This window comes from Hippocampus zosterae, chromosome 1 (assembly GCF_025434085.1).
Source record: "Hippocampus zosterae strain Florida chromosome 1, ASM2543408v3, whole genome shotgun sequence".
NCBI classification, from domain to species: domain Eukaryota; kingdom Metazoa; phylum Chordata; class Actinopteri; order Syngnathiformes; family Syngnathidae; genus Hippocampus; species Hippocampus zosterae.
In genome coordinates, this window is record NC_067451.1 from 13188025 (window position 1) to 13212910 (window position 24886).

Consider the following 24886-nt stretch of genomic DNA (forward strand, 5'->3'; position numbering starts at 1 on the left):
ATACTTTAAGCATCTCATGCCGAGTTAATGGCTTCTTAATTTTTTTAATTGACAGCAGTGACACAGAATAAAAAGAGCATTCGAAGAAAGCTGCCCGAGTCGCCGTGTAAATTACAGTCTATACTTAGAGGGTCAATCCTGCGCTTCTCTCTGGCATGATGAGCTTTCAAGCGTGTTTGTTATCATACCAAACTTAATCATGTATTGTTCATGTCATATGTCCTCAAACACACCGCCACTCTCCTCTTCCTGTCTCTATCCGTTTGTGTGCAGCAATCAACCTACTGGGTTTGACATGGCAGCTGAAGCCATCCGACAGCCCGGTGTTAAACAACGGACTGGGGGCCGCTGTGCCTGTGAACAGTGATGTGGCCACGCTGCCTTCTGGAGGCAGAGGTATGAACTGCAGTACGCACGCCTTCTGATACAGCCTCAACTATGACTGCAGAGATGGACACATTGCAAGCAAAAACACACAATACAACAGGATGAGACAAACCAGATATGTAGACTTTATGACTTGATTCAGCATTAAATAAAATGGATGTACGCAAGGCATATTCCCTCTTTTATTGCTTTGCAAATTATTTGTAGTTAGAAGAAAAAAATAAACGGACACAGCTTCGATTAAATTCTGACTGGATAATCTGGTCTGAACGTCTGCGTTCTGCATAAAAACCACAAAAAGACACCACAAAAATGCTAAATTAGTGACAACGGAAAGAAATCCAGTTGATTGTCATTTGTTTCAGATCAAATAGAGATTTTCCTCAATGCCAGAAGCTGATGGTTTTTAGGCTAGCACAAGACAATGTATTCGCCACAAATGGATCTTGTAGCCGATGGCGTAAATATTCTCTTACCTAATGAAATGGATTTGGAATAGCTGTCATCTTTGAATCTGTTCCATCTTGATCGAAAATGCTCTCAGGTTCAAATCTTGGCATGATGCCCCTGTTTTTGTTTTTTCCCCAAGACTTCGCTCAATAAATCAAGATCTCATCCACTGTCGACTTCACTCTTTTCCGTATGCATCTTTTAACAGAATATCGTCATCCGCGGATGTTGAAAAAGTAACGAGCAGAAAGCAAAGTCCAGATAACTGAGAATTTGAATTCAGTCTCGTAACAAAGTACTTGTACTCTCCAAACCCAGCCCTCACGCTGTTCCCTTTGGCGGAGATAATGATGGACCTTCAACTAACTGTGTTGTTGTCTTTTGAGTTGACAAAGAAAAGAATAGCACAATTTACAGTCCACTACCCCTGCCTTCAAAGCTTTTAAATAACATTGTCTGCTGCTAATAGACTTTTGCACCCAAATGGGCTCATACCAACTTAAAGACGTCCATAAATTACGGTGCCATGTGAGCTATGCAATCACTAAGAGCTTTTTAACCACTCTGCTGAGTTATGGAGAGCAATCATCCGTTTATCAGCCAAATAAAATATCAGTATATTCACCCACACCCCCACTGCATTCTTTCAAGGACCCATCTCCATGCATTTTTCAAGTTTCACTTACTCTGCATGCTTCCACAGCATGGCCAACTTGTTTGAAGTTACTTTGTGCTTAAGCTCAGCAGTATGACCAAGAGGGCTGTGTTCCCAGATGTTGTTATTCGCCATCTAACTTTGACTGCTTCACTATTCTGCACACACGTTCTTCTTGCCGGTATATTTTCATGTCTGGGCTCCAAAGCCGCCAGGGTCAGATGGCTGTCCTGATTTGCAGGATGCTGTGAGTTTCGTCCTGCGATTCTGTGTATCTGCTTTATCCTCAGTCTTTAAGACCAGTAATATAGTTTTTCTTTTTAGTTACACAACGGTATCACACTGCACCTCGATTTCACAGTGAACTATATTTACTTTCACATTAACTTTTACAGCTACAAGTTCTGTTCGGCTCCGTCTGAACTTCTGCCGGAGTGCATGGGATTGTGTTTTAGCCACGCCCACACAGTATGGCGGCATAAATTACCATTATATTGGAGCTTTACTCTGTGTGGCTCCACAGTCTGAACTGGTTTTATCAGGTCTGAATTTAGTGTATTGAAGGGTGCGGATGATTAGGAAGATGCAGAACGAGCAAACGGAAGGTAACTCGATAAAACAGTCAAAACGAGGTCACAATCTAATTATGTGTGCCAAAGAAGCCGAAATCTAAAAGTTCTCACTCTCTGCCAATGCCCTGACGTACAGTACATGAGAAGTTTATTTTGTTCTAAGCTTTTGATTCAGACAAGTAATGGCTGTAATCACAGAATGCAGTTTCTTTCCCCCTCGCCCCAGGTCCGTGGACGGGACGGAACAGCAGTATAGACACGGGCAACATTGATGTCGGGAGGAGAGTGACCCAAGAAGTCCCGCCTGGTGTATTTTGGAGGTCCTTGTTGTACCTCAGTCAAGCGCAGTTCCTCAAGTTCAACATATCCTTGGGCAAGGATGCCCTGTTCGGAGTCTATATTCGTAAGGGCCTGCCCCCGTCGCATGCACAGGTAAATAGAGGCAAAAGCAAAGGAAGATCTGACACTTCCTTCGACACGTATCTATGTTCTAGTCACACAAATAGCATTGTATTCATTAGTCCCATGTATAGAGAAACCATTAGCATCAGTTCTCATGACGTGGGATATTTGGTGATTCGTTGCTTGAAAAAAACCTCACTGAATCCACGAGTTACATTGAATGAAATCGTACATCAATGTGACCCTTCGATTTATTACAAAGTTCAGAGCCGTGTTGATTTGTAGATAACCATTTCACTTCCTGAACAGGGTAGTTTTTTGAAACCGACATTTGGTGAGCTCCATAGTCCCTGTGGTTCTCTTTGTTTGCCTTCTGCCGCCTTTCCTCACAGTTTCCAGCCACTCTTACACTTTTTACTGACATTTATTGTATTTTCCTGACCCACACAGTTAAATGTCACACTCTTAAAAAAAGCAACACTCACACTTCCTGGCTGAATTCCAGATTTGACGCTATTCTGATTCCTCACTTTTCATTGAAATTTCTCCCCTACACTTTCCTGCAGTATGATTACATGGAGCGCTTGGATGGGAAGGAGAAATGGAGTGTGGTGGAATCTCCAAGAGAGAGGAGAAGCATCCAGACCGTGGTTCTTAATGAGGCAGTGTTTGTCCAGTACCTGGATGCCGGAGCCTGGCATCTGGCCTTTTACAATGATGGTCGTGAGAGAGAGACAGTTTCCTTCAGTACAAACATAATGGGTGAGTTAATATAATAACAAAACAAAGTAGTAAGGTGGATGTCTCGTCTAGCCACTATAACATGCAGGCTTTTAAAATGCAATTTATATGTATATGTTTGTGTGAGTGTGCGCAAGTGTGTGTGTGTGTGTGTGTGTGTTATATATATATATATATATATATATATATATCGTCGTTTCTGTGTGCCCTGCGATTGGCTGGCAACCGATCCAGGGTGTCCCCCGCCTACTGCCCGAAGACAGCTGGGATAGGCTCCAGCACCCCCGCGACCCTAGTGAGGATCAAGCGGCTCGGAAGATGAATGAATGAATGAATGAGAATATATATATATATATATATATATATATATATATATATATATATATATATATATATATATATATATATATATATATATATATATATATATATATATATATATATATATATATATATATATATAAAAGGCATCAGTTTGGCATATGGGAGTCGGTGTTTCGAATCCCGCTTGGGGCAAAAAAATGAGCACATAACATCATCCAGTGTGGGTCCTTGGGCAAGATCCTTCACGTTAATGCCTACCTCATACAATGATGAGAGACAATGAAATGAATGACATGCTCAGACGTCGCCCGGCCAAACCAGGTCTGCGTGAGGTGCTGGGGAACCAGAGCACCTTGATGAAAAATGGGCTACTGGAACAAAGCGGAGATGGGCGAGATGCGATAACATGGCTCTGTTGGAATGCTACTACTCAAGCAACCCTAGTCAGAGGGGTTAGATGCAGAGAATGTGGGCTAAATGGTTACTTCGAAACCCTCAGTCACGGTTGACCATGAAACAACTAGTGGCTCAGTGTTCTAACATCCACTAACGGCAACTGCTGTCACAACTTGAGATTGATGAGGTACAACGCAGGTTCCATGGTGAAGGGCCCCAGGCTGCCAGATCAGAGGAGGAGGTCATACCAGAGATTGGGAGGCAAGCCCCAATTAATGCAGATCATGAGATTGGGAGGCCAGCCCCAATGAATGAAATGCTGAGCGAGGCAGCAACTGACCTGAAAGCTAAGATCATGGCGAGAATGAAAGCTGGGCAACCTAGAAACCGATTACAACGGCTATGTGAAGTACCACCTGAAAGTCTCATGGAAAGTGTGAATGCAGCACTGAGGGCGATCCCTACCGTAACGGTCACGGAAACCAATGAGCTGATATACGCTTCAGCAACAGTGATCCTTGAGATGCTTGACTATAAGAGCAACCATGGAAGCCATGGAAGATACGTTACCCACCATGGAAAAGACGGTTGGAGGCTAAGATCAAGGCGGCCCGGAAAGATGTGAGTCAATTGACGGAGCCCCAGAGAGGTGTGATGAAAAGGCCGATACCCGAGAGGTACATCCAGATGACCATACCTGAAGCACTCGAAACTGCCAAACAAAGGCTCCCAGCCTTGTCCAGCCGCCTAAAGCGGTACACGAAAGAGAATCGAGCACTTGTAAAGGCTTATTTTAATGTTATTCCTGGTCTGTGTAATTTGTATGCATTTTCGTTGTCCGAGAAGGAATAGACAAAACCACTCAGTTACTTGAAATAGTCATCAATAAAAATCCTGGAGTAATCAAACCCCAACAAAAGCTGAATGCTGCTTTGACCTCTTAAATTAATTATTTTGAGCTCCTGAAGGGACTGCAATTAATTTCGACTGTGTTTGGGGCACTATGACGAAAACATGACAGAATAAGTCAAACAGAGCGAGAAAGAATCCTTCAGCGTTGCTGTCTCATGTCAGCGCTTTTACACCAGGGGGACTGTCGAGAAGCACAGGCCGAGGTGGCAAGGGCACAGTGGAGTGAGTCAAGAGTGGGGAGCTGGTGGAAATCTATAATGGTGGGGGCCAAGCGACAACGGGGTGAAGTGGTGGGAAGTATGCGAGGAGTGGAAGAGAGGTGGCATTAGGATAAGAGGCAGACGAGAGCTGGAGATTCGCAGGAAGTAGATGAGGACACCGACAGAAGAGAAGGAAAGGCAGGATTTCACTTGAGTAGCGAGAGTGGGATCTGACAAAAGCATAATGGGACCGCATTAGCAAACCCAGCTGAACTCTCTTCTCAGCGGATTTAGTGACAACAAAAGTCAATAGAATACCAAAATGTAACACTCCAACTTACATCGCAATCCATATTTGGTTCTGATAATAATGCCTTTGTGGCCTCAAGTGAGGGGTAAGCTGTTACCAAAAATTTAGGATGTCTCTTTTTAATAACTAATTGAGAGAGACAAAGCGAGTTAGGGCTAAAACACGTTACTTGAATTTAATTCTGTGGTCAAGATAAATAGGAGGAAGCCTTCTGCCGGAATGAATGCATTCACTCTCCCCGTTGGAAAAAGCCCCAGGAAAAGATTAAATACATTTCCTTTTGATACTGCATGTGTAAAAATGTGAGATTTGGAGCTTCTTTCGTCCACACGAATCTGAACAAGTGAATAGTGGCAATGGTTTAATGAACGCTTTGATGCTTTCTCACCATCTTCTTACTCTCTCTGCATCTCTGTCACACTTTGTCTTCCTCACAGATTCTGTGCAAGAGTGCCCGCGCAATTGCCATGGGAACGGAGAGTGCAATTCTGGCGTATGCCATTGCTTCCCAGGATTCCACGGCATGGACTGCTCCAAAGGTATTGGCTACTTACCATCATATTCCTTCCCTAATTAGAGAAACATCATCGAAGAGAGGAGGTTTGGGACAATTAAGTGCACTGACAAGATGACTGATGATGAATGGCAGCTCGTCAAACCAATGTCTCCTTTGCTCCGTGCTCACCTGACATAGACAGTTTTGATGAATAGTTTCGTTACCTTTTCCCTGTAATTACCCTTTGTGTCAGTGGCATACTCCAGCCTCCTATCCAATCTATTTAGTCTCCACCCAGTCATGGGAAGGTGGTGTGTGTGTGTGGAGGTGGCAGAGTGAGTTGTACAAATGTCGTTGAAATTGGGTTCACGTAAAAATCCAGGGAATAAGCATTTTTCCATCTTTCTACTTGTGTATAATACGGTGCCCCGATCTGCACATTTTAGTTACTGTTTCCCTCGGAGGGTCGTTCTGATTGAAACCAGAGAAAAGGTGTCAAGAATAACGGTTTATTCAACTGCTGCGTAAGTTGCTGTAATGAGAGGTTTGGTTACAAGAAAAAGCTTACAATATCTCTCGTATCTGTGACATATGAGAATTTGATTTTTTTTACAAAATTACAAAGTATCATGGAAGTTGGTTTGCTTTCGTAGGCCACATAAAATGATATGGCGGGCCGCATCTGGTCCCCGGGCCTTGAGTTTGACACCGATGGTTTCGAGTGGTGAATTAACCTACTGAGCATGTTTTGGGAATGTGGGATGAAAGCGAAGTACCCGGTCAAAACCCACGGAGGCATGGGGAGACAACTCATACATAGGAATCAAATCCCACGACCTCTGCACTGTGAGGGGGACGAGCTAACCAGTCTCTCACTGTGCCACCCATTTTAAAATTAAGTTTTTGAAAATCGTGTCTACATGCTTATTTTAGGAAGCAATTTTTATTTATTTATTTATTTTTGCTTTTTCTTTCAGATCACCCTTAACTCTGTTCTACATTACATTTTTTAAAGCATATTGACTTACATTGTGTATGCTATAAATCAGTGATTCCATATTTGTTACAACTGCGCAGGTACACAATGCGACTTTTTTTTCTTATCAAGCCTCCCCTGCAATACCCAACCTTGATTTATGATCTATATTTTATTCCTTGCAAAATTGACCAGATTTTACAGTGTTTTCCCCTCCTTATTGTTTTCTGCCAGCGGCATGCCCGGTGCTGTGCAGTGGAAACGGCCAGTACGACAAAGGCTCCTGTGCATGTTACAGTGGATGGAAAGGACCTGAGTGTGATGTCCCTGTCACGCAATGCCTTGACCCTCTTTGCAGCGGCCACGGCAGCTGCACCAATGGCAACTGTGTGTGCTCCATCGGCTACAAAGGCCAGAGCTGTGCTGAAGGTGAGAGGAGGTTCATTTCAATCATTGTGAAATACTTAGGAAGGTTGAAGTACTGCCACTGGGCATGGAAGAATTGAGTATGAAATGTTATCAAATGTGCTTCACTTTGATATGTTGAAATGGTATTATTTCCCAGATGGCTGAATGAAAATATCAATCCTCTAAATGAATAAAAATTAGAATTAGAGGATTAAGGCATACATTTAAACCCGTAATTTTCTTCACATTGTAGTGAATTTGTTGGCCAAGCGTGGGTTGCAACCTGAATACTGTTAACGTTCTCTACAGTAGTTGTAGTCCAGTATTGAGAACATTTTAAGCAGTCCGACCTGGCACCAAATGCAGCAGAATGCTCCACTAACTGGACCGGCCGTTCCAAAAATGTAATTTGGATCTAAATGATCCGGATCTGGCAATCTCACTTTTTGCTATGTAGGATCAGGTAATCCGTTTTACGTTTTCTATGCCGTTTTTTCAAAGCAACACTGGATTTGATCACCCTGAGCAACCATTTTCAAAATGACCAAATCTCGTTTACCAGTGCCCTCAATGGGGCAACAGATCACAATGTGGGCTGCTTGCAATGGAAAGAACAATAGGCAGAAGAGCCAACAAATGTGTTGTGTTTTGTTTAGTTTTTTTTTTGGGGGGGGGGGGGGTTGAGACAAAACACAAAAAAGCTTGCGCTCTATTTAGGATTTCTTTTATGACCACTCGTCTTAGCCACAACAAATAACAAATATACAGAACTTAAACAAACGCACTGTGGAGATTTTCCAGACATCATTAGTTAACAAAATAAAAAAATGTTTTTGCTCTATTAGATATTACTAAATAAAGCTAAAGGTTGCTTAAAAAAAAAGTGTGCAAATAGGCAAATTTGCACGTGATGAACATGAATATGCAGGGTTTCACCGTTTGGTTCCTTACTTGCATGCCTGCATTAATAATAATTTATATTTGTAGTCACTGCAGTTTTTAATACTGTGCTTAATTGACTGTATGATTTAATTTCTTCTCAGGGAAGCCAAGTTAGCCAGTTTAGGAATAAAAAGGGGTGCATTCACTTTGTAATTCGTCATCAAACTTGGAGAGATGCCCGGAGCGAAAAAAGTCAAATATACGAGGAATACTATTTCAACCTTAGCTGACTTGGAAATTTAATTCAATTGATATCACGTACCATGCTGCCCATGCGATACCCTGCTGAAGTCTTGTGAGCATCGACTCGATAAAGATGCATCACTGTGTGTCATTTCTTTTCCCAGCCATAATGTCTCCGCATATGGTGATTATTTTAGAAGAAACATGGTTGTTTGCAGTCAAACAAGCACATCGTACATTCACTGCTACACTCTGCCTCGCGCCAGTGTGACAGATCATCATCGCTCGATCTCACACCGAGTGAGCGCCCCTTCCCTCCATATATACACAAAGTTGACGGATGATACTGCAGCCAAACACATCACACATTTTTATTAAGGGATTCAATGGCATCTATTGATCTCCGTTACGAAGTACCTGCCTGCCACGCTCTTGGTCGTCATAGAGATGGACGAGCAAGAGTTGGAAAAATGGCATCAAAGTTTAAGGGGTCAAAGCAGCAATATAAGGGTAAATGCGTGCCAGTCAGAATGGGAGGCTTTGAATGAGCATGAGCAAGTGCGTCCCAGAGGGAAATATGAGGAGGATTAAGAGTGGAGTAGGACGAGTGTTTAGGAGATTGGCAGGCCAAAGAGGTCAAGGGAATAGGTTGCAGAACGAGGTCAGCATTGCTCCTGGTCTTCACCTGAAATCAATCTCCTTTGCTTTCATATCTGATATTCATCCCAGCAGAGTCCCTCAAACAATTTACCTGGAGTGCCGCTGACATGAAAATCAATAGCTGTGAGTCGCCTTTTCTGCCGGGCAAACACAAATGGAGATTGTGATGTGGGAGCATGCGTGCAAAAAGGTAATGGGGGGGGGAGATCAATAGTGGCTGAGGAGTGAAAAGAGGACGAGGTGAGGATGAGTGAGCTTGACAGAGCAAAAAGGGCAAGCCAGAGGAAGGGTCACATTGGAAAGGGGGTTGTCGGGGGGGGGGGGGGGGGGGGGTCTTTTTACTTGAGAGGAGGTCATTTGTCAAATTGTTTTGTTTTGTTTTTCGTTTGTCGTGGGTGTTTTTTTTTCCGTAGTTGGCCGTTTGTCAGCTTCTCCTGAGCAGAACATCCACATGTTGCTCTTTCATAGCAGTACACAATTAAAAGATGCTGCTATTCATTGTTGTGTGCTTTAATTGCCCAAGTGATTTCTGCTTGTCTTGTCTTTTCTTGCATTGTCTTTTGGTGTACTCAAAGGATGAAAAGATGCCTCCTGTCATTTCTGTCTTTAAACACCTACTCATAACATTTCTTTGTCTACAAGCGTAAACTGTGATGTGCCATTTGCTCATTTGCGGTGGTCTTTTTTTGATTGGATTTCTCTTGCTTTATGCAGTGGATTGCCTGGACCCGACGTGTTCCAACAATGGCATCTGTGTGAATGGCGAGTGCCACTGTAAGCCAGGCTGGGGAGGGCTCCACTGTGAGCTGCCTCGTGCCCAGTGTCCGGACCAGTGCCACGGCCATGGTGCCTTCATTCCAGACACTGGGCTGTGTAGCTGTGACCCAAACTGGATGGGACCTGACTGCTCTATGGGTAAGTCCAAACAAAAAGATCCTGATGTTTCCGATGCAGTCAGTTAGCAGTCATCTAATTTGCCAATTATATATTTTTGTGGGACTAATAATAGAAAGCTATTGATCTATCTGGGTGACCCGGTAGTCCAGTGGTTAGCATGTCGGCTTCACAGTGCAGAGGTACAGGGTTAGATTCCAGCTCCGGCCTCCCTGTGTGGAGTTTGCATGTTCTCCCTGGGCCTGCGTGGGTTTTCCCCGGGTGCTCCGGTTTCCTCCCACATTCCAAAAACATGCGTGGCAGGCTGATTGAACACTCTAAATTGGCCCTATGTTTTTTTCCAATTAAGATATAAAATAATGTATCTGAACACTTGAATAACCCCGGCGACATTGTGCTGTATTGTGGTGAAGTCTTAGATTTGTGTTTTTAATGCGAACATAACCAGGTCATATGAAAACACAAAACCAAACACAAAATGACAAAGGCTAAAGTGACCCCTATTGAGTGTGAACACACTTTAATTCAGCACAGTTTACGGTATGAACGAAAATGCAGTTAATTAAAGTGTAAACCAGATCACAAGAAAATAATTGGGAGAAAAAAAAAAAGCTCAGCTAATGGCCGCCAAAGATGTTGTTGTAGTGACGTATGTTGTAATGAAGCCATAAACTTGACCTTTTAAATAACACACAGAATAACTCATTTATTGGAATATGTGTATGAATTATTTATTGATACCCCCCCCAAATAATTTTATGCGATGACAACCAAAACAATATTGCTAATGCCATCATAGTTAATGAAGATGCAGTGCATCCTTCCAAGAAATGGATGGCCTGGCAAAGTAATAAAAAAAAAAAATCCTGCTTCCCCTTGCTGCTGCGAGAGCAAAGTTGTATTTAAGAAAACAACATAAAAAAAAACTCAAATGCCAAATTGAAGCAGAGTGAAAATAAATGTCTATATTTTTACTGTTCCGCTCTAAAGGGACTTGGTGAGAATTTAGCACCCTTTTAAGATTATCAATGCAGTCATTACAGGCCACAGGACGTGAAGAAAAACAAGTTCTGGCCCAAATTACTTTGCTGAAAATTATCGTATGCGGTGACACCTACATTCTCGTAAATTCCCATTGTGAAGTGGAAAACAAGCCGTCCTGTGCATACATATCAGGACCATTTTTATATTCAGTGTCTTTCATAAAATAAAGCCAGCAGCAATTCTCAGCAGCAGGACTTCAGCATTCATTAAAAGCGCAGCAATGCTTGACTTTAATATAAACAACATTGTTCCACTCAGCAGTATCCCTCAGCAAGTGTAGAGCGTTCCAAACATCTGTGCATATTGCATCCCGAGCACACGGGAGTCTCAGACACATAATCAAACTTGTAGGATCTCATCACATGCATCTGGCTACACATAGGCACTGTAATGGGGGTGCGGGGAATATGCACATTTCTATAGGTCCACATAATTGTACTTGTCACCTACGCTGCAATAAAGACTGCAATAAATTTAAAACCCCAAATAATAAAGTACTGTAATACTCTTGGTTACACTCAATCCGTGATTTTTATATCAGGTTGTCCACCACCTCCGACAATATTACATCGTATTACATAATAATATTACATTGTAGCTACCATAGAATATTGCAGTTTTATTTCGGATTGCATTTAACGTTCATGGGAACCTACCATAACCAGATATTCCTTCACTCCACGTTAGGTCATACGCTTGCCAACACATTTTGAACCCTATTAAACAAAAATTTAGTCCTACTCCACTGCAACGTGCAGGTAGCTGCGCAGCCTAAAGAACACATCTCGTCGCTGAAAACTGAAAGTGAATATGTTTGTTGAAGCCGTGATGATGATCCGGCTTTTGACCATTTTAAACCTGGAGAACCCACAGGGTCAAATTTGACTCCTATAAATTTTGCTACTCAAATGCTACCCTTAAATCCCAAAGGGTCAAATTTGGCCCTAATCTTAAATTAGGATTTAAACATTAAATGTTTGAAAAAAAACATATATTTTGGTGTTCAGTGAACATATAGCAGTCATTTAATGTAAAATTCATCATTTTCCAAAGAAGAAAAGGGTTCTTGGGATCTCCCTGGTTAAAAGCGTCCTTTATGTCTGACTCTCATCAGTACTCCGCACGGAGTTTTAAATTTTTGTGGCGTATCTGATACAGAGTCTAAATCTCCCTCTCTCCTGCAGAGGTGTGTTCCGTAGACTGTGGAACACACGGAGTGTGCATGGGTGGAGCTTGCCGCTGTGAGGATGGCTGGACGGGAGCAGGTTGTGATCAGCGTGTGTGCAACCCGCTTTGCATCAAACATGGAACCTGCAAGGATGGCAAGTGTCAGTGTCACCAGGGCTGGAATGGAGAGCACTGCACTATCGGTGAGAGCAATTTACTGCGTGTGTGTGGAGGTGGGGGCGGGGTTAGTGTGCTTCGCTGTGCACCCAGCAGCACCCAGTCAAATTAATCTGTCAAGCCTGTCCAACTTTTTCAACAAATAAGGCTGGAAGAAGTTTAGAAAGACCGAGAATCAATCAGAACAACAACAAAAAAAAGTGGTTCCCAAACTCCAGAGCAAGAATTAGCAGTTTTGTAAGCTTGAGGAAGCCCTTCAAGCACCAGGGTTTTTGATAAAAGGTGAAATTTTCACCTGACTGATGTAAAAAAAAAAGTGAATGGTTGGTGTGTTTGTCTGTTTCCCCCAATGTCAATCAATCAATGTCTCATAGTGACATCGCTGTCACTTTGGATGGATGAGTGCCAGTTTCTTTGGATTCACCCACAGTGCTTTTAGTCGCAATGTCTCATTTTGCTGTCACCGCAAGCGCTGTGATTGCAACCTGATACACACACCCGTCAGATCAACACTTACATACGCTCTCACACACACACACACTAACACACAACTCCCTCCAACACATACGAAAGCACAGGGGAATAGCAGTTTATGATCTCCTCATTTTCCCCCCATCAGAAAGTAGGGCAGCTTTGACTGCGGCATCAGCCCGAGATGAAAGAATTGTCAGGCCTCAGCTTGGCGCGGCGCAAACTCCACCAGCAAGCAGACACTCACAGCTTATCTCAGTTTGCCTGTTGTTCATTTCAGCTCTGCATGATGTTTCTTGCATCGATTTATTCCTTTATTTGCCAATTCTCCCATTCTCTTACCTTTTGCACGTTTTCCTCCCACTGCAGACCATGGGCGCATGGTTGACAAAGCAGGTACCGTATCTTGACTCTGGTGTTTTGTTCATTAGCCTGTGGTGGTAGAAGCTAGCTGCTACATTTGTGGGCTCTTGGCCTGGCTTGGCTCCGTAGACTCTGTGGTGCTATCTGTACGTAGATTAGGGTGTCAGCCTCAATGATAACTCCCTACATGTCGTGCACTCCCTCTTGCAGCGGTGCACTACTGCAGGGGTCCGGTGTCATTGAGCCCAGACGCGGGGGGCATAGAGCCGAGCGTGGTATCAGCAGTGTTGAGGCGCTGTGCTGTCAACATGTGGATGTGCATGCATGTGAGAGCGTTTCTGTGTAGCGCACAAAGAATCTGCCAATAAATAGCTCTGGTATTCCGAGTCATGTCTTACGTGAAACTCCCCCGCTTCACAAAAGGAGCAAATGATGAAAGCCTGAAAGAACATTTTGAAGGAACTAGAAAATTTCTGAGGCTGCTGATGCAAACATTACAGAGCTGTTGAGTGTCTTTGTGCCTTTATATTTGGGTATTTGTGGCACCTTCCATGATCATTTGTGCTAGACGAGTGAATCAATGTATTTTCTGAGCATGCAGTGGGTGTGTATGAAGAAAATTACCGGTATGTCTGACATCTCAACCTCTATCTCAAATTCACCCCATTTAACTTACAATAAAGTCACCGCTATCACAAATCCAAACGGGATCACAACTATTGTCTGGTTGAGGCATAGAGGTAAGAGCCTTACAGATGAATTTATGACAAGACCAGTGCAGACTGCATGGCAGTATGGGTCCCCAGCGCAATGTTGAGAGCTTTGTCTCACCTTCGACATTTAATGCAATAGCTCTTGTGAAAAACCTGTCCAGGAAAGAAGAAGGAAATTTAAAGGTCGGGGTTAAAGACAGAGCAGGAATAATTAGTGAAACAAATGAAGCAAAGGAGGGACAATCCAGCGACAGTGACTAAAACAATATATGGTACAGCTTCCTACGCTTGTCTGTGTTAAAGTGCAGTGTGTTATCTGATCTACCTTTATGTAAGCACCTGTTTTACCTCTCGTGGATGACCTTTAGAAAAGGTGAGGACGAACAAAGTCAACGCTAAAGGTGTTTTTTTTCTCTTTTTTTAATCATTGTGAAGTTTAAGTTTCTTTCGTGTGCTTTGTTTTCATTCTTTCTATCGGTCTGTCTCATTATCTTCCCCACTCCTTCTTAAAAACGATTTTTCTTTGTTCACACGTGGCAAACTTGCACAAGAGTGTGTGTTTGCGTGTGTGTATGTGTGTGTGTGTGTGCCGACCCACGAGCAGAGGCAATTTCGGCCCCTTTTCTGGGGATTTCCGAGAACTGCTACATTAGTGGGAAGGGTGGAGTTAATAGTTTCTGAAAATCTCACTTTATTCAAGTTAGTATGAGTGGCTATTGACTGAGGCCTGGCATTGAAGAGAGAGGATCCCCATGTTGGCCTGCCCAGGCAAGCCGATCAATGCCCACTATGGATTGTGCTGTCTTGTTCTTTCATAAGGATCACTGTTTTAAATGACAGCTGCATTTAATAGGCAATCACTGCTAATTGGCTTTGTTCTTGAAGTTCAATGCTGAGGAACAATGTACTTCAGACCGATAGTTGACAATCACGAATGGTCCGCGGATGCAGAGACTTGTAATAATTATGGATTTAAAAAAAACAAAAACAAAAAAAAAACAAAGTCATTAACCATTCCCCACCCTGTGCATCCACAGAATTAGCTCTTGTTCAAACAAGATGACACATTGTCTTTCTCAAAGTCCTTTGTTGACTTTTTCTCATCTGCTGGTGTTTTAGACATATGATAGAATGCCAATCTCAGAGAAACTCTTGTTAATTTAGCTGCTGCCATGGCTTAGATTGCACTATTTATATTCATAATGCATGGCTTTATTGACGTAGCGATTTGTTAGAGGGCAAAACCCCATATTGCAACTTGAGTGAAAATGTGGTCATTAATCTACAGAGCAGGACTCAATGAAAAACATTTCATTTTCATAATCTAGTCTTCATAATTTAGTCTGTCCTCTTCACTCTGTGCCTTCACACGATTCAAACTCATATCTTGAGTGTGTGTGTGTGCGTGCTTGTGTGTGTGTGTGGGTGTGTGTGTGTGTGTGCGTGTGTGTGTGTGCGTGTGTGTGTGTGTGTGTGTGTGTCTGCTTGCCTGCGACTGAGTGCAATGGTGTGCATGCACATATTTTTTTATCGATCAATCCTGTCTTTGCCTTCACCTCATGGGGTAGAAATGCAAGTCTTGTTTCCTTATTCATTGATGAAATCACTGTGATAAGTTTATTTGTGAGTATTTTTGCTGCTGGAGAAAACATTGTCATTGAGTGTCCTGCAGTCTTTCACTCTTCCTGATAGATTAGAATGTGACACGTAGATTTTTGAGTAGATGCAGTTTGCATTTTTTGTAAGTTGGACGGTTGCTTTGGAGGAACACTGAAACGCAACACTGTCTCACATGTAAATAAAATCAAATGCTTAGGGTTTTTTAAACCCTTTATTTGGGGCATTGTTTTTTTTTTTTGGTTTGTTTTTTGTTTTTGTTTTTTTAAATCCAAATCTATATACGTATTTAAGGATTGCATGTCGTGAAATTTCTAGGCTCCGGTAACTCTCCAAAACCAAACAGCTCGGTCTTGAACCTCAATCAGGAATGGCTATCTCATGGATAAAGTGCTAAATTCGTGCCCAGTGCAAGTCTGGCACGCGGCATGGCATAAATCTGTGCATGGGTGGGCTAGACTAGTTTGGGTTTTTTTCGCAGATGCACACAGCTTGGCGCTGTTAAAAACGGCGTTTTGCACTGTTGTGGGCGTGAACGCAGCCAGTGGAAGTGGCTCCGATCATTTCCTTTCAAATTGGCGTGTTGGAGCCGCATTCCTCCACAAGCAGAAATCGAATTGCTGCACTCCACGCATGCAGGAGATCAAAGCACGTCAAGTATGTTTATGAGGAACTGCGAGCAGAACTCCACAGGCGGATGATGTATAAAGATGGCCAAAGCGATCAAAGATCTCATGGCTGTGAAGTGGGATCTTGGACGCCTTGCACCTTGATCATTCATGTCTGACCAAAACACACACAGACACACACACACACACACACACACACACACATCCATGTGCCGTGGCCAGGGAGTGATTTGAAAATGTCATAAAAACCATAATAATAATCACAACGCCTCCAGTGAAGTGATTTGTTCAATGATTTAGAGGATTGCAACTACGCTGTTGTCATATTTGTGAATGAAATGCCTCAGTTTGCCGGAACGCCCAGAGCTGTCTGCAAAATTCCCCAAAACCCTCAACAAGCCTTGCACTCTCACAGAAAATTAAGATGTGTCAGTTTTTGCGCAAGACCACAGATGGCCATCTATAAATATCGAGCCCTTTGAGGTGGAAAAAAAACAATTGGTTGTTGCTCTTTGACAATATCTAATGTCCATGGGTTGTGGATATTAACACGTTAGTTTTCAAAATCAAACGTGTTGCTCCCATTTTCTGTTGTTTGCATGATTTAAATAGCATGACAATATTGGCCATGATAATTTTAGTCTATTATAATGATACCGTTTCATTTGTGGTAATTGTTTTTTAAATTATTATTATAATTGTTTCACTGTAATACTATACCGTTAATTTTTTTATGTTGTTGTTTTCCACAGCTTTACCCAATGTACTGTTGTTGTGGCGCTTTTTGACGTTGTTGCCTCTTGTTGTCGCCACTCTGTTTCCATTATTCATGCTTTGACAACCCGCCTTGAATTATGCAGTCTTTTTTTTGCTTTGAATGTCTGATTTTCACTCAATCTTGTTAAATTGATGATAGCTTTGCCATGCTAGTGGCAAAACACTCTTAGCTCTGGGGCCTTAGGTTATTACAGTCAAAATTCATCTTTTGCAGAGTGCGCCCATTTATGCGTACACATGCATGCGAATGCTCACATTTAATTGAATACACTTGTATTGTCCCATCTGAAAGCATTACTCCCAGGCCATCAAAATCCCATTACATGCACTGATTCATAAATGAGAGCAATGGGCAGACAGTTACAAAGACTAATTTACTGCGTATACTAAAAGTGACATGCTGAATTTTATTATTGACCCATAGTTACTCACACCATTCAACCGTTTAGTCATTTATGGAATTCATTAGTCCATCAAAACCACTTGAGCATATGTCAGATTGCATCAGACTAAGTGATAGTTGTTTGTTTGTTTGTTTTTTAATGATTAAAAAAAAAAGCATCATCCCGCCTCTCTTCCGTCCTCCCATCCCCTGGACCTCTCTTATCTTGCCCCCTATCCTACCCAGATGGCTGTCCTAACCTATGTAATGGGAATGGGCAATGCACCATGGGACAGCAGAGTTGGCATTGTGAATGTCAGACTGGCTGGAGGGGCCCTGGTTGCAGTGTTGCCATGGAGACATCTTGCGCCGACAACAAGGACAACGAAGGAGGTGAACAGGGGCAAGCGGAAAACAAAACAATGCAGGGATGGAGATTTGCAACACAAAAAAACCCAAAAATGTTTTTGTAAAGTTATAAATGGTATTTAATGAATTTGAATGAATCTCAATTTGAAGCCATCAATAAGAATGATCATGTTTCATTCATTGTTAAAATAACTATGTCCAATTTGTTTTCAATAAACACGACGTTATTGCTTCTGCCCCTCTCTCAGATGGACTAACTGACTGCATGGACCCAGATTGCTGTATCCAGAGTCCCTGTCAAAACAGTCCACTGTGCCGTGGCTCCCGGGACCCTCTGCAAGTCATTCAACAGATCCCTTTGTCCCAAACCCGTGTCCATTCCTTCTACGATCGCGTCAAGATGCTTGTGTCACGGGATGGCACCCATGTCATTCCAGGAGAAAACCCATTCAATTCCAGGTAAGGAAGAACCGACAAGAACAAAGGCTGATCTGGAGATTGACTTAACCCTCCCGACTTCCCTCCTCTGTGCCGATGAAGAGCTGAAGGACACACTTTTGAAAATGCAAACAAACACAATTTCTCTCAACAAGTGTCATCAATGAATGATACACGGATTGAGTATCAGCATTTTAGTAGTGTATGTTGCTACTGTATCTGTTTCAGTTGTCCTTTGTGGTTTTATCTCACTGACTGGGAGTCTCTTTCGTGCAAGTGTCCGGCTAACGATAAATATTGTTCACAGACAACAGGTTTACACATTTTTTAAAAATGACCACCAAATCTTGCACCTTGTGCTACAATATGGTATATCTGTGTCACATCCACAATTATCTGGACACAGTGGCAGAAAACTGGATAAGATGAAACGCTTCAGTAACAAGACATTCTCCTGAGGGATCCAAAGGGAATTCCAGAGTCAGTTAAACTGTGTAATCTCTTCAACTGGGTCTCTTACCTTGGGATTCTAATCAGATGCAGCGCGGCTTCAAATGTTTCCGCTCGGTGCAAAGTGGCTGTGGTTCAACTTGCAGCTCATTCTCAATGGCAAAAAATGTCGGAGCAGTCACCCTGACAAGGAAATTTTATGTCATTCGCAGCATCTTTACCAAATTACCAAATACAGCCATTAATTGGAAATTAACGGTGACCCTTTTCGAAGGTTGATAGAAAAAAAATTGTGGAATAACAATTAAGCAGACTAATCCAGCTGTTTTGATCGATCTCAAGGGGAGAACATTTTATCCTGCACCGCCCCCTACTGTCGACTGAATTCGACATCACATTGTGAACGTCACTTTGGGTTTGATCATGTGAGGCTCACAATGCGATTAGTGTGGGCGAAGAGAGCATCCATTCATTTTCTAATCCATTTAACCTCATGAGGGTCTCTGGCATTCTGCAGCATATCCCAGCCGCCATCGGGCAGTAGGGACACCCTGAACTGAGTGCCAGCCAATCAGAGGGCACACATAGACGAACAACCACTTGCACTCACAGTGACACCAAGGGAGGATTTGGAGTGTTCAATCAGCCTGCCATGCATGTTATTGGAATGTGGGAGGAAACGATAGTACCCGGATAAAACCCACGCAAGATGCAAACTCCACACGGGAAGGCCAGAGCCGGAATAAAATCTTGCACCTCTGCACTGTGAGAGGGATATGCTAACCAGTGGACCACCGAGCCGCCGTAGAGCATATTATTGCAAATAATATTTTGATCTCCCCTTTCAGTATGTTCATATCTGTATTTCTTTATTTGTTTTAGCATATTGAAGTTACCTGTAATGCAAACTAGGGTCCACTGAGTATGAGTGCGCTATTGTACCTAGCTCCAACAAACTAGTACACTAACCACTGTGCTTGGGACTGCGTAGATCGGCGTGCCCAAGTGCAGTCCTCCGGAGCCCCTATTTGCGCCTGTTTTACATGTTTTTGCCTCCTCCATCACACGTGATACAAATGATCAGCTCATCAGCAAGCTGTGCAAAAGCCTGAAAATGACCGTGATCATTTGACTCGGAGTACATCTGTAATTTAGTGTTACAATTTTTGACAATGGAAATTGGGGCGGGAAGGCATACCTCATTGTGCCGGGCGGGATCAAATTGTGCTACTTAAGGCTCTCAGGCTACACATTTGACAAGAGTGTCGAAAAGTCAAAAGTTTCAAGACCATGCACTCTCCAGCATCATGTGATTTTTGTTCATGAATTTTACATCAGAAATGATGACAGGAGACAAATTACCTTCGTGGATACACCGCCGAGAAGTGTGCTTGTTGGTCTACTGGGAATACAAACGTCGCTCACAACTGTGGCTCAAGGGAAGGTTTGACAGGAAGGAACATCACCAGTACCCCAATATTCCCATGAGATTATGTATATAATATCACCAGTTTTGGGGAGGTTTTACATTGATGTAGTGTGCTTCCAGGAAAAGTCTGACTTCAAGATGTCAGACGCCGCTTCAAAAGTTTCCGCTCGGTGCAAAGTGGCTGTGGTTCAACTTGTAGCTCATTCTGTGTCATTTTGTGTCATTTGCAGCATCTTTACCAAATTACCAAATACAGCCATTAATTAGAAATTAACGATGATCCTTTTCGAAGGTTGATAGGAAAAAATCTCTACCATAAAAAAAATCTTTGGAATGATGTAGTGTGCTGCCAGTAAAAGTCTGACCTAAAGATGTGTGCTTATAAATTCAGATTTTCCAGCAGCCAAAGCAGAATAGGTCAGGAACCTCTGCAGTTTTCAGAATACTCGCTCAGTCTGGAAATGCTTACACGTGCAGACTTTGTAAAACCTGATGTTATGTGCAATAAACACACGCACGCAGACACACGCACGTTGGTGTCTCTCTCTCTCTCTCTCTCTCTCTCTCTCTCTCTCTCTCTCTCTCTCTCTCTCTCTCTCTCTCTCTCTCTCTCTCTCTCTCTCTCTCTCTCTCTCTCTCTCTCTCTCTATATATATATATATATATGTGTGTGTGTGTGTGTGTGTGTGTGTGTACACTCACATATATATATATATATGTGAGTGTACACACACACATGACTATATGTGTATATAAGTATATATACATAGAAATATTGACCATCATTGTCGAGGTGTGTTTATGAGATTGACTGGAAGTAATCTAGACTGCGGGGCCTCCTGATTGTGGCTAATTAATAAATGGTTAAAAGCCAGTGATATACTGTAGATAAAAGGGCAAATGAAATAATTGAAAGGCGGACCACTTAATCAAATGGAATGATAAATGCTTTGACTCACATATTGCCCACCACTCTTTCAATTTTATCTCTTTTGTCTTTTTCCAGTTTGGCATCTCTTATCCGGGGTCAGGTGCTGACGACAGATGGAACGCCCCTGGTGGGGGTGAACGTGTCTTTTGTCAACTACCCCCACTATGGATACACGCTGACGCGACAGGATGGAATGTATGTACACTAGACATCCTTGTTGAGCGTTTGAAACTACCTCATTAGGTTCGCTAAAATGAGATTAGATACGATGAGATTCAATTAGATTCTCAATCTAATAAGACTGTATTTGCGATTTGCAAAACGCAAATACAGTCTTATCAGAAAATGCCTGTTGATTTAACATGGCAAGAACTATGGACAGGGAAGTCGACAAAAGGACAGAATGCAACATTTTGATTTTGTGTGAAATGCACAAAGTACATTTCTTACAACAGACAAAATTCTTATTTGCGGAGCTTTTTAAGTGGGGCCGAACTCATTCAACAGTGCGATAATTGTTCCCAGAAAACATTTCATCCTGAGCTGTGCTTATTCCAACGTCCTCCAGCATAACAGTAGTTGAGGATGCTACTTTTTCAATTTGCACCTGGTGACGTTTGTACAAAGTTGTCCACTAACTCTCGGCAGTTTTCTTCCCTTCTTTTTTCAGAAATTACACTTTGCAGCACCGGTTTAAGAGTCACATGGGTTGTCCGGTTCCGGCAAGTTGAATTGGATTTAAGTCAGACAGCGGGCTACTGATTAAAATGAAGATTCATCGCTTCTTCAAACTGAGCTGCACTCATAAATTAAGCAAATGATGATTTTCTTTTCTTAGGGCCGTTGAGAATTGTTTGCTGTCTCCGCAGTTGTACCGGCGCTTTCTTTGCAGCATTTTTTCAGTTTGATGGAACCGATGCCGCAACATCTGAACATCAAACCTGGGTTAACGTAACAGGGCTGTCAGTGGCGGTTTCCTAAATTAATGCTATTCTCTTGCAGTTGTTGGCGCCTGAGAGAATTCACCTGTTCAAAACACCTGCGGAAACACACCTCCTGCTGTTTATCATAACAATAAGAATATCTTCTTTCAAGCTCCCTGTTTGTAATGAACTCGCGGCGAGAAGCCGAACAGCTGACAAAATGTGTGAGAAAATATTTGTGACAGTCTTTGCTATTGCCTTCAGATGTTTTGGACTTGATCCGAACTGATTTGTGACACTTTTATTTCAGGTCTTTTTTTGTTTGTGTGTTTTGTTTGTTCATTTTTTCCTATGGCGGCGGTGTAGTTAGTGTTATAAGAAGAAGAGAAGCGCTGTCATGTTTGAGTCGGTGTAACATTTCATCCTCTGCAGCACTCCCCCTCTGTGCCTCATTCCCGCCCTCTCCTTGCAAACCTCTCCAGGTTTGACCTGATAGCTAACGGTGGCGCATCACTGACTCTGCGATTCGAACGCGCCCCCTTCCTGAGCCAGGAGCGTACCGTGTGGCTGCCCTGGAGCCAGTTTTATGCTATGGACACTGTGGTGCTTAAGACAGAGGAGAACACAATCCCTGGCTGTGACCTGAGTGGCTTCATCAGGCCTGATCCTCTTGTGATTGCATCCCCTCTCTCCTCCTTCTTCAGCTCCAAGCCAGGGGAGAAACACATCATACCGGAGACACAGGTGCAGTACCACTGACCCCTGGCAGCCGGCTAATCCTCCTTCTGGTTCCCTCGCTCTTTTCCCACTCCTTTTTATGCCTGTCTTTCTACTTTCGCTTCGATAGATTCCCTCTTTCCTTCGTTTCCTCCTTCTCTATTTCCTTACATTTTCCCTGCTTCTGTCCTTCAGCCGTCAGTGGAACCGTGACCTTCATTATTCCCCCCTCTCGCTAATCCCTCCACTAATCCCTTTTCTCTTGTCATCTCTTCTCTCTGTCTTCTAGGTGCTGCATGAGCAGATCGAGGTGCCCGGCACCAGTCTAAAGCTGTGCTACCTAAGTTCAAGGACGCAGGGTTACCGCTCCCTGCTCAAGGTGACCATGACCCCCTCTGCGCTGTCCATGGGTCTGCTCAAAGTCCATCTCATGGTCGCGGTGGAGGGCCACCTCTTTCAGAAGTGGTTCCACGCCTCGCCTAATTTAGCCTACACTTACATCTGGGATAAGACCGATGCCTATGGGCAGAGGGTCTACGGGCTTTCCGAGGCTGTCGGTGAGTATGAGTGACTAAATGAATTTGACAGGAGTTGCTAAGGGGCCGAGGCTTTTGTTCTTCCAAACCCTGCGCTTACTGAGAAGATGAGAAACTTTGCCACTAATAGCGGACGGGGCATGACAGGGAGAGAGAGTTCTAATTAGGGAGCCTGAAACTGAGATTTCCACCAAAAAGTCAGTCTCAATCTACGATACAGTAAAGCCAAACTACGTTTCTTTTTTCTTTTTTTCTTTTTTTTTAATACGTCTACATTTCATTGCAACCGTATTTGGTTCAGCCAGTCAGCCAGAACTTTAGAGAAGGGTTATTAGCAATCAGAGTGAGTTTGCAGTTAACAGCTAGCAGATTCCTCTGTGATATTACACTCTGCCGTCACAAACACTCGTCAGCCCACGAAAACACAAGACGGCACCACCGTCGACTATAATCATGAAAACGCTTCGCTTGGGGAAACCCTTTCACTTCGTGACGCCTAATTTTTCCGTGAACGTCAACCCCCTATCTAGCATCTTTGTGGTTGAATAGATTTTTCCGTGAGCAGATACCGTAGCTATGTTATTGTTTGAAAATGGTCCCACCTCTGATATAATTTTAGGCCCCACCACTGTAAAGTTGCCAATTATTTTTTAGTCTTCTTTGGCCCCTGTCAATCATGGGCTCTGTGTCACATTTCGGCCCCTTACAGCGCCCCTGCTGTTAGCAGTGAAAGGGTTGGGGATGTTGAAAACAACTCTCTCTCTGAGACTCATATGGCAATTACCTGGTAGTATGTGAACACGCGTTTCCTTTTAACAATGACAGTATATTCTCTCATACGCAATGGCATTGGACTTGCCTTAAACGCGGCATCTCAACTCAGCCCAAACTACTACTATTTTATCTTTCTGCTTCTCTGAGCCAGATACTTGTTGTTGATTGTGAAGCTGTGAAGTTTTTTTAACACAGTTAGTGTGACATGTAATGTTAAAGGTCCTGCAGGTAATCAGCCCAATTAACACAATGGCTGGTTGATTTAGCGGCATTTGCGAGTGTTAGTAAAGTGTTAATGCAGAGTTAGGCACAGGTGCTAACTAGCTTTGGTGCAGTGAGGATTTGCTCTATTTTTTTTTATGATTGATCCCACACTTTTTCTTTGTGTCACCTACGTTATTTCCTCTCTTTCTTTGTTTAACTTTCAAATACGCAGTGTCTGTGGGCTACGAGTACGAATCATGCGCCAGTCTCATTCTGTGGGAGAAAAGGACTGTCATCCTGCAAGGTTACGAACTGGATCCCACCAATCTTGGTGGCTGGTCACTGGACAAGCACCATATACTCAACACACGAAGCAGTAAGTCTACAAGCATACCGTGCGCAGAGTTTGTCTTCAGATTCGTTTGAGTTTTTATGACACTGAAATGTCGCAGTCTCAGCTTCAAACTCCCTATCATGAAAGATTTTTTTTTCTGTTTGGTTCCACATCCACTCATGCGATATGCAGACCCGTCGCCAGAGCCTTCAGGGGGGCCACACACACCCTATTTTTGTGTGTGAAAGAATCCACTTCTGATCTTTATTATCTGTGTGTGCAGGCATTCTTCACAAGGGAAGTGGAGAAAACATCTTTGTGACTGAGCAGCCTCCAGTCATCAGCAGCATTATGGGTAACGGCCGCAGACGAAGCATCTCCTGCCCCAGTTGTAACGGCCTTGCGGATGGCAACAAACTGCTCGCGCCGGTTGCCTTGGCAATGGGCATCGATGGCAGCCTCTACGTAGGGGATCTCAATTTTGTACGCAGGATTTTCCCGTCCATGAACACCACCGGCATCCTAGAATTAAG

At 43.0% G+C, this 24886-nt stretch overlaps 3 protein-coding genes and 1 long non-coding RNA gene across 20 annotated transcripts in view; 2 read left to right on the forward strand and 2 right to left on the reverse strand.

Moving 5' to 3' along the window:
- Positions 1-24886, forward strand: part of tenm2a (teneurin transmembrane protein 2a) — a 215081-nt gene that overhangs the window by 176636 nt on the left and 13559 nt on the right. For 10 of the 16 annotated variants that reach the window (XM_052057305.1, XM_052057300.1, XM_052057384.1 and 7 more), the window contains 15 exons: positions 274-396; positions 2270-2496; positions 3033-3228; positions 5787-5888; positions 7056-7250; positions 9729-9929; positions 12137-12322; positions 13137-13163; positions 17495-17641; positions 17866-18076; positions 20941-21060; positions 22271-22532; positions 22795-23062; positions 24252-24395; positions 24637-24886. In XM_052057305.1, coding sequence (XP_051913265.1) covers positions 274-396; positions 2270-2496; positions 3033-3228; positions 5787-5888; positions 7056-7250; positions 9729-9929; positions 12137-12322; positions 13137-13163; positions 17495-17641; positions 17866-18076; positions 20941-21060; positions 22271-22532; positions 22795-23062; positions 24252-24395; positions 24637-24886 — 2659 coding nt within the window. The remainder of the gene's footprint in view (positions 1-273; positions 397-2269; positions 2497-3032; positions 3229-5786; positions 5889-7055; positions 7251-9728; positions 9930-12136; positions 12323-13136; positions 13164-17494; positions 17642-17865; positions 18077-20940; positions 21061-22270; positions 22533-22794; positions 23063-24251; positions 24396-24636) is intronic. The other 6 variants (XM_052057313.1, XM_052057392.1, XM_052057367.1 and 3 more) reach the window with 3 other exon arrangements.
- cnot7 (CCR4-NOT transcription complex, subunit 7) overlaps positions 1-24886 on the reverse strand; it is a 256938-nt gene that overhangs the window by 176295 nt on the left and 55757 nt on the right. The gene's annotated exons all lie outside the window — the stretch shown is intronic.
- Positions 1-24886, reverse strand: part of eif4ebp3l (eukaryotic translation initiation factor 4E binding protein 3, like) — a 132266-nt gene that overhangs the window by 71937 nt on the left and 35443 nt on the right. The gene's annotated exons all lie outside the window — the stretch shown is intronic.
- LOC127596294 (uncharacterized) lies at positions 18087-20600 on the forward strand. The gene is made up of 2 exons (XR_007961432.1): positions 18087-18779; positions 20227-20600. It is a non-coding gene; the product is annotated as an uncharacterized LOC127596294 (long non-coding RNA).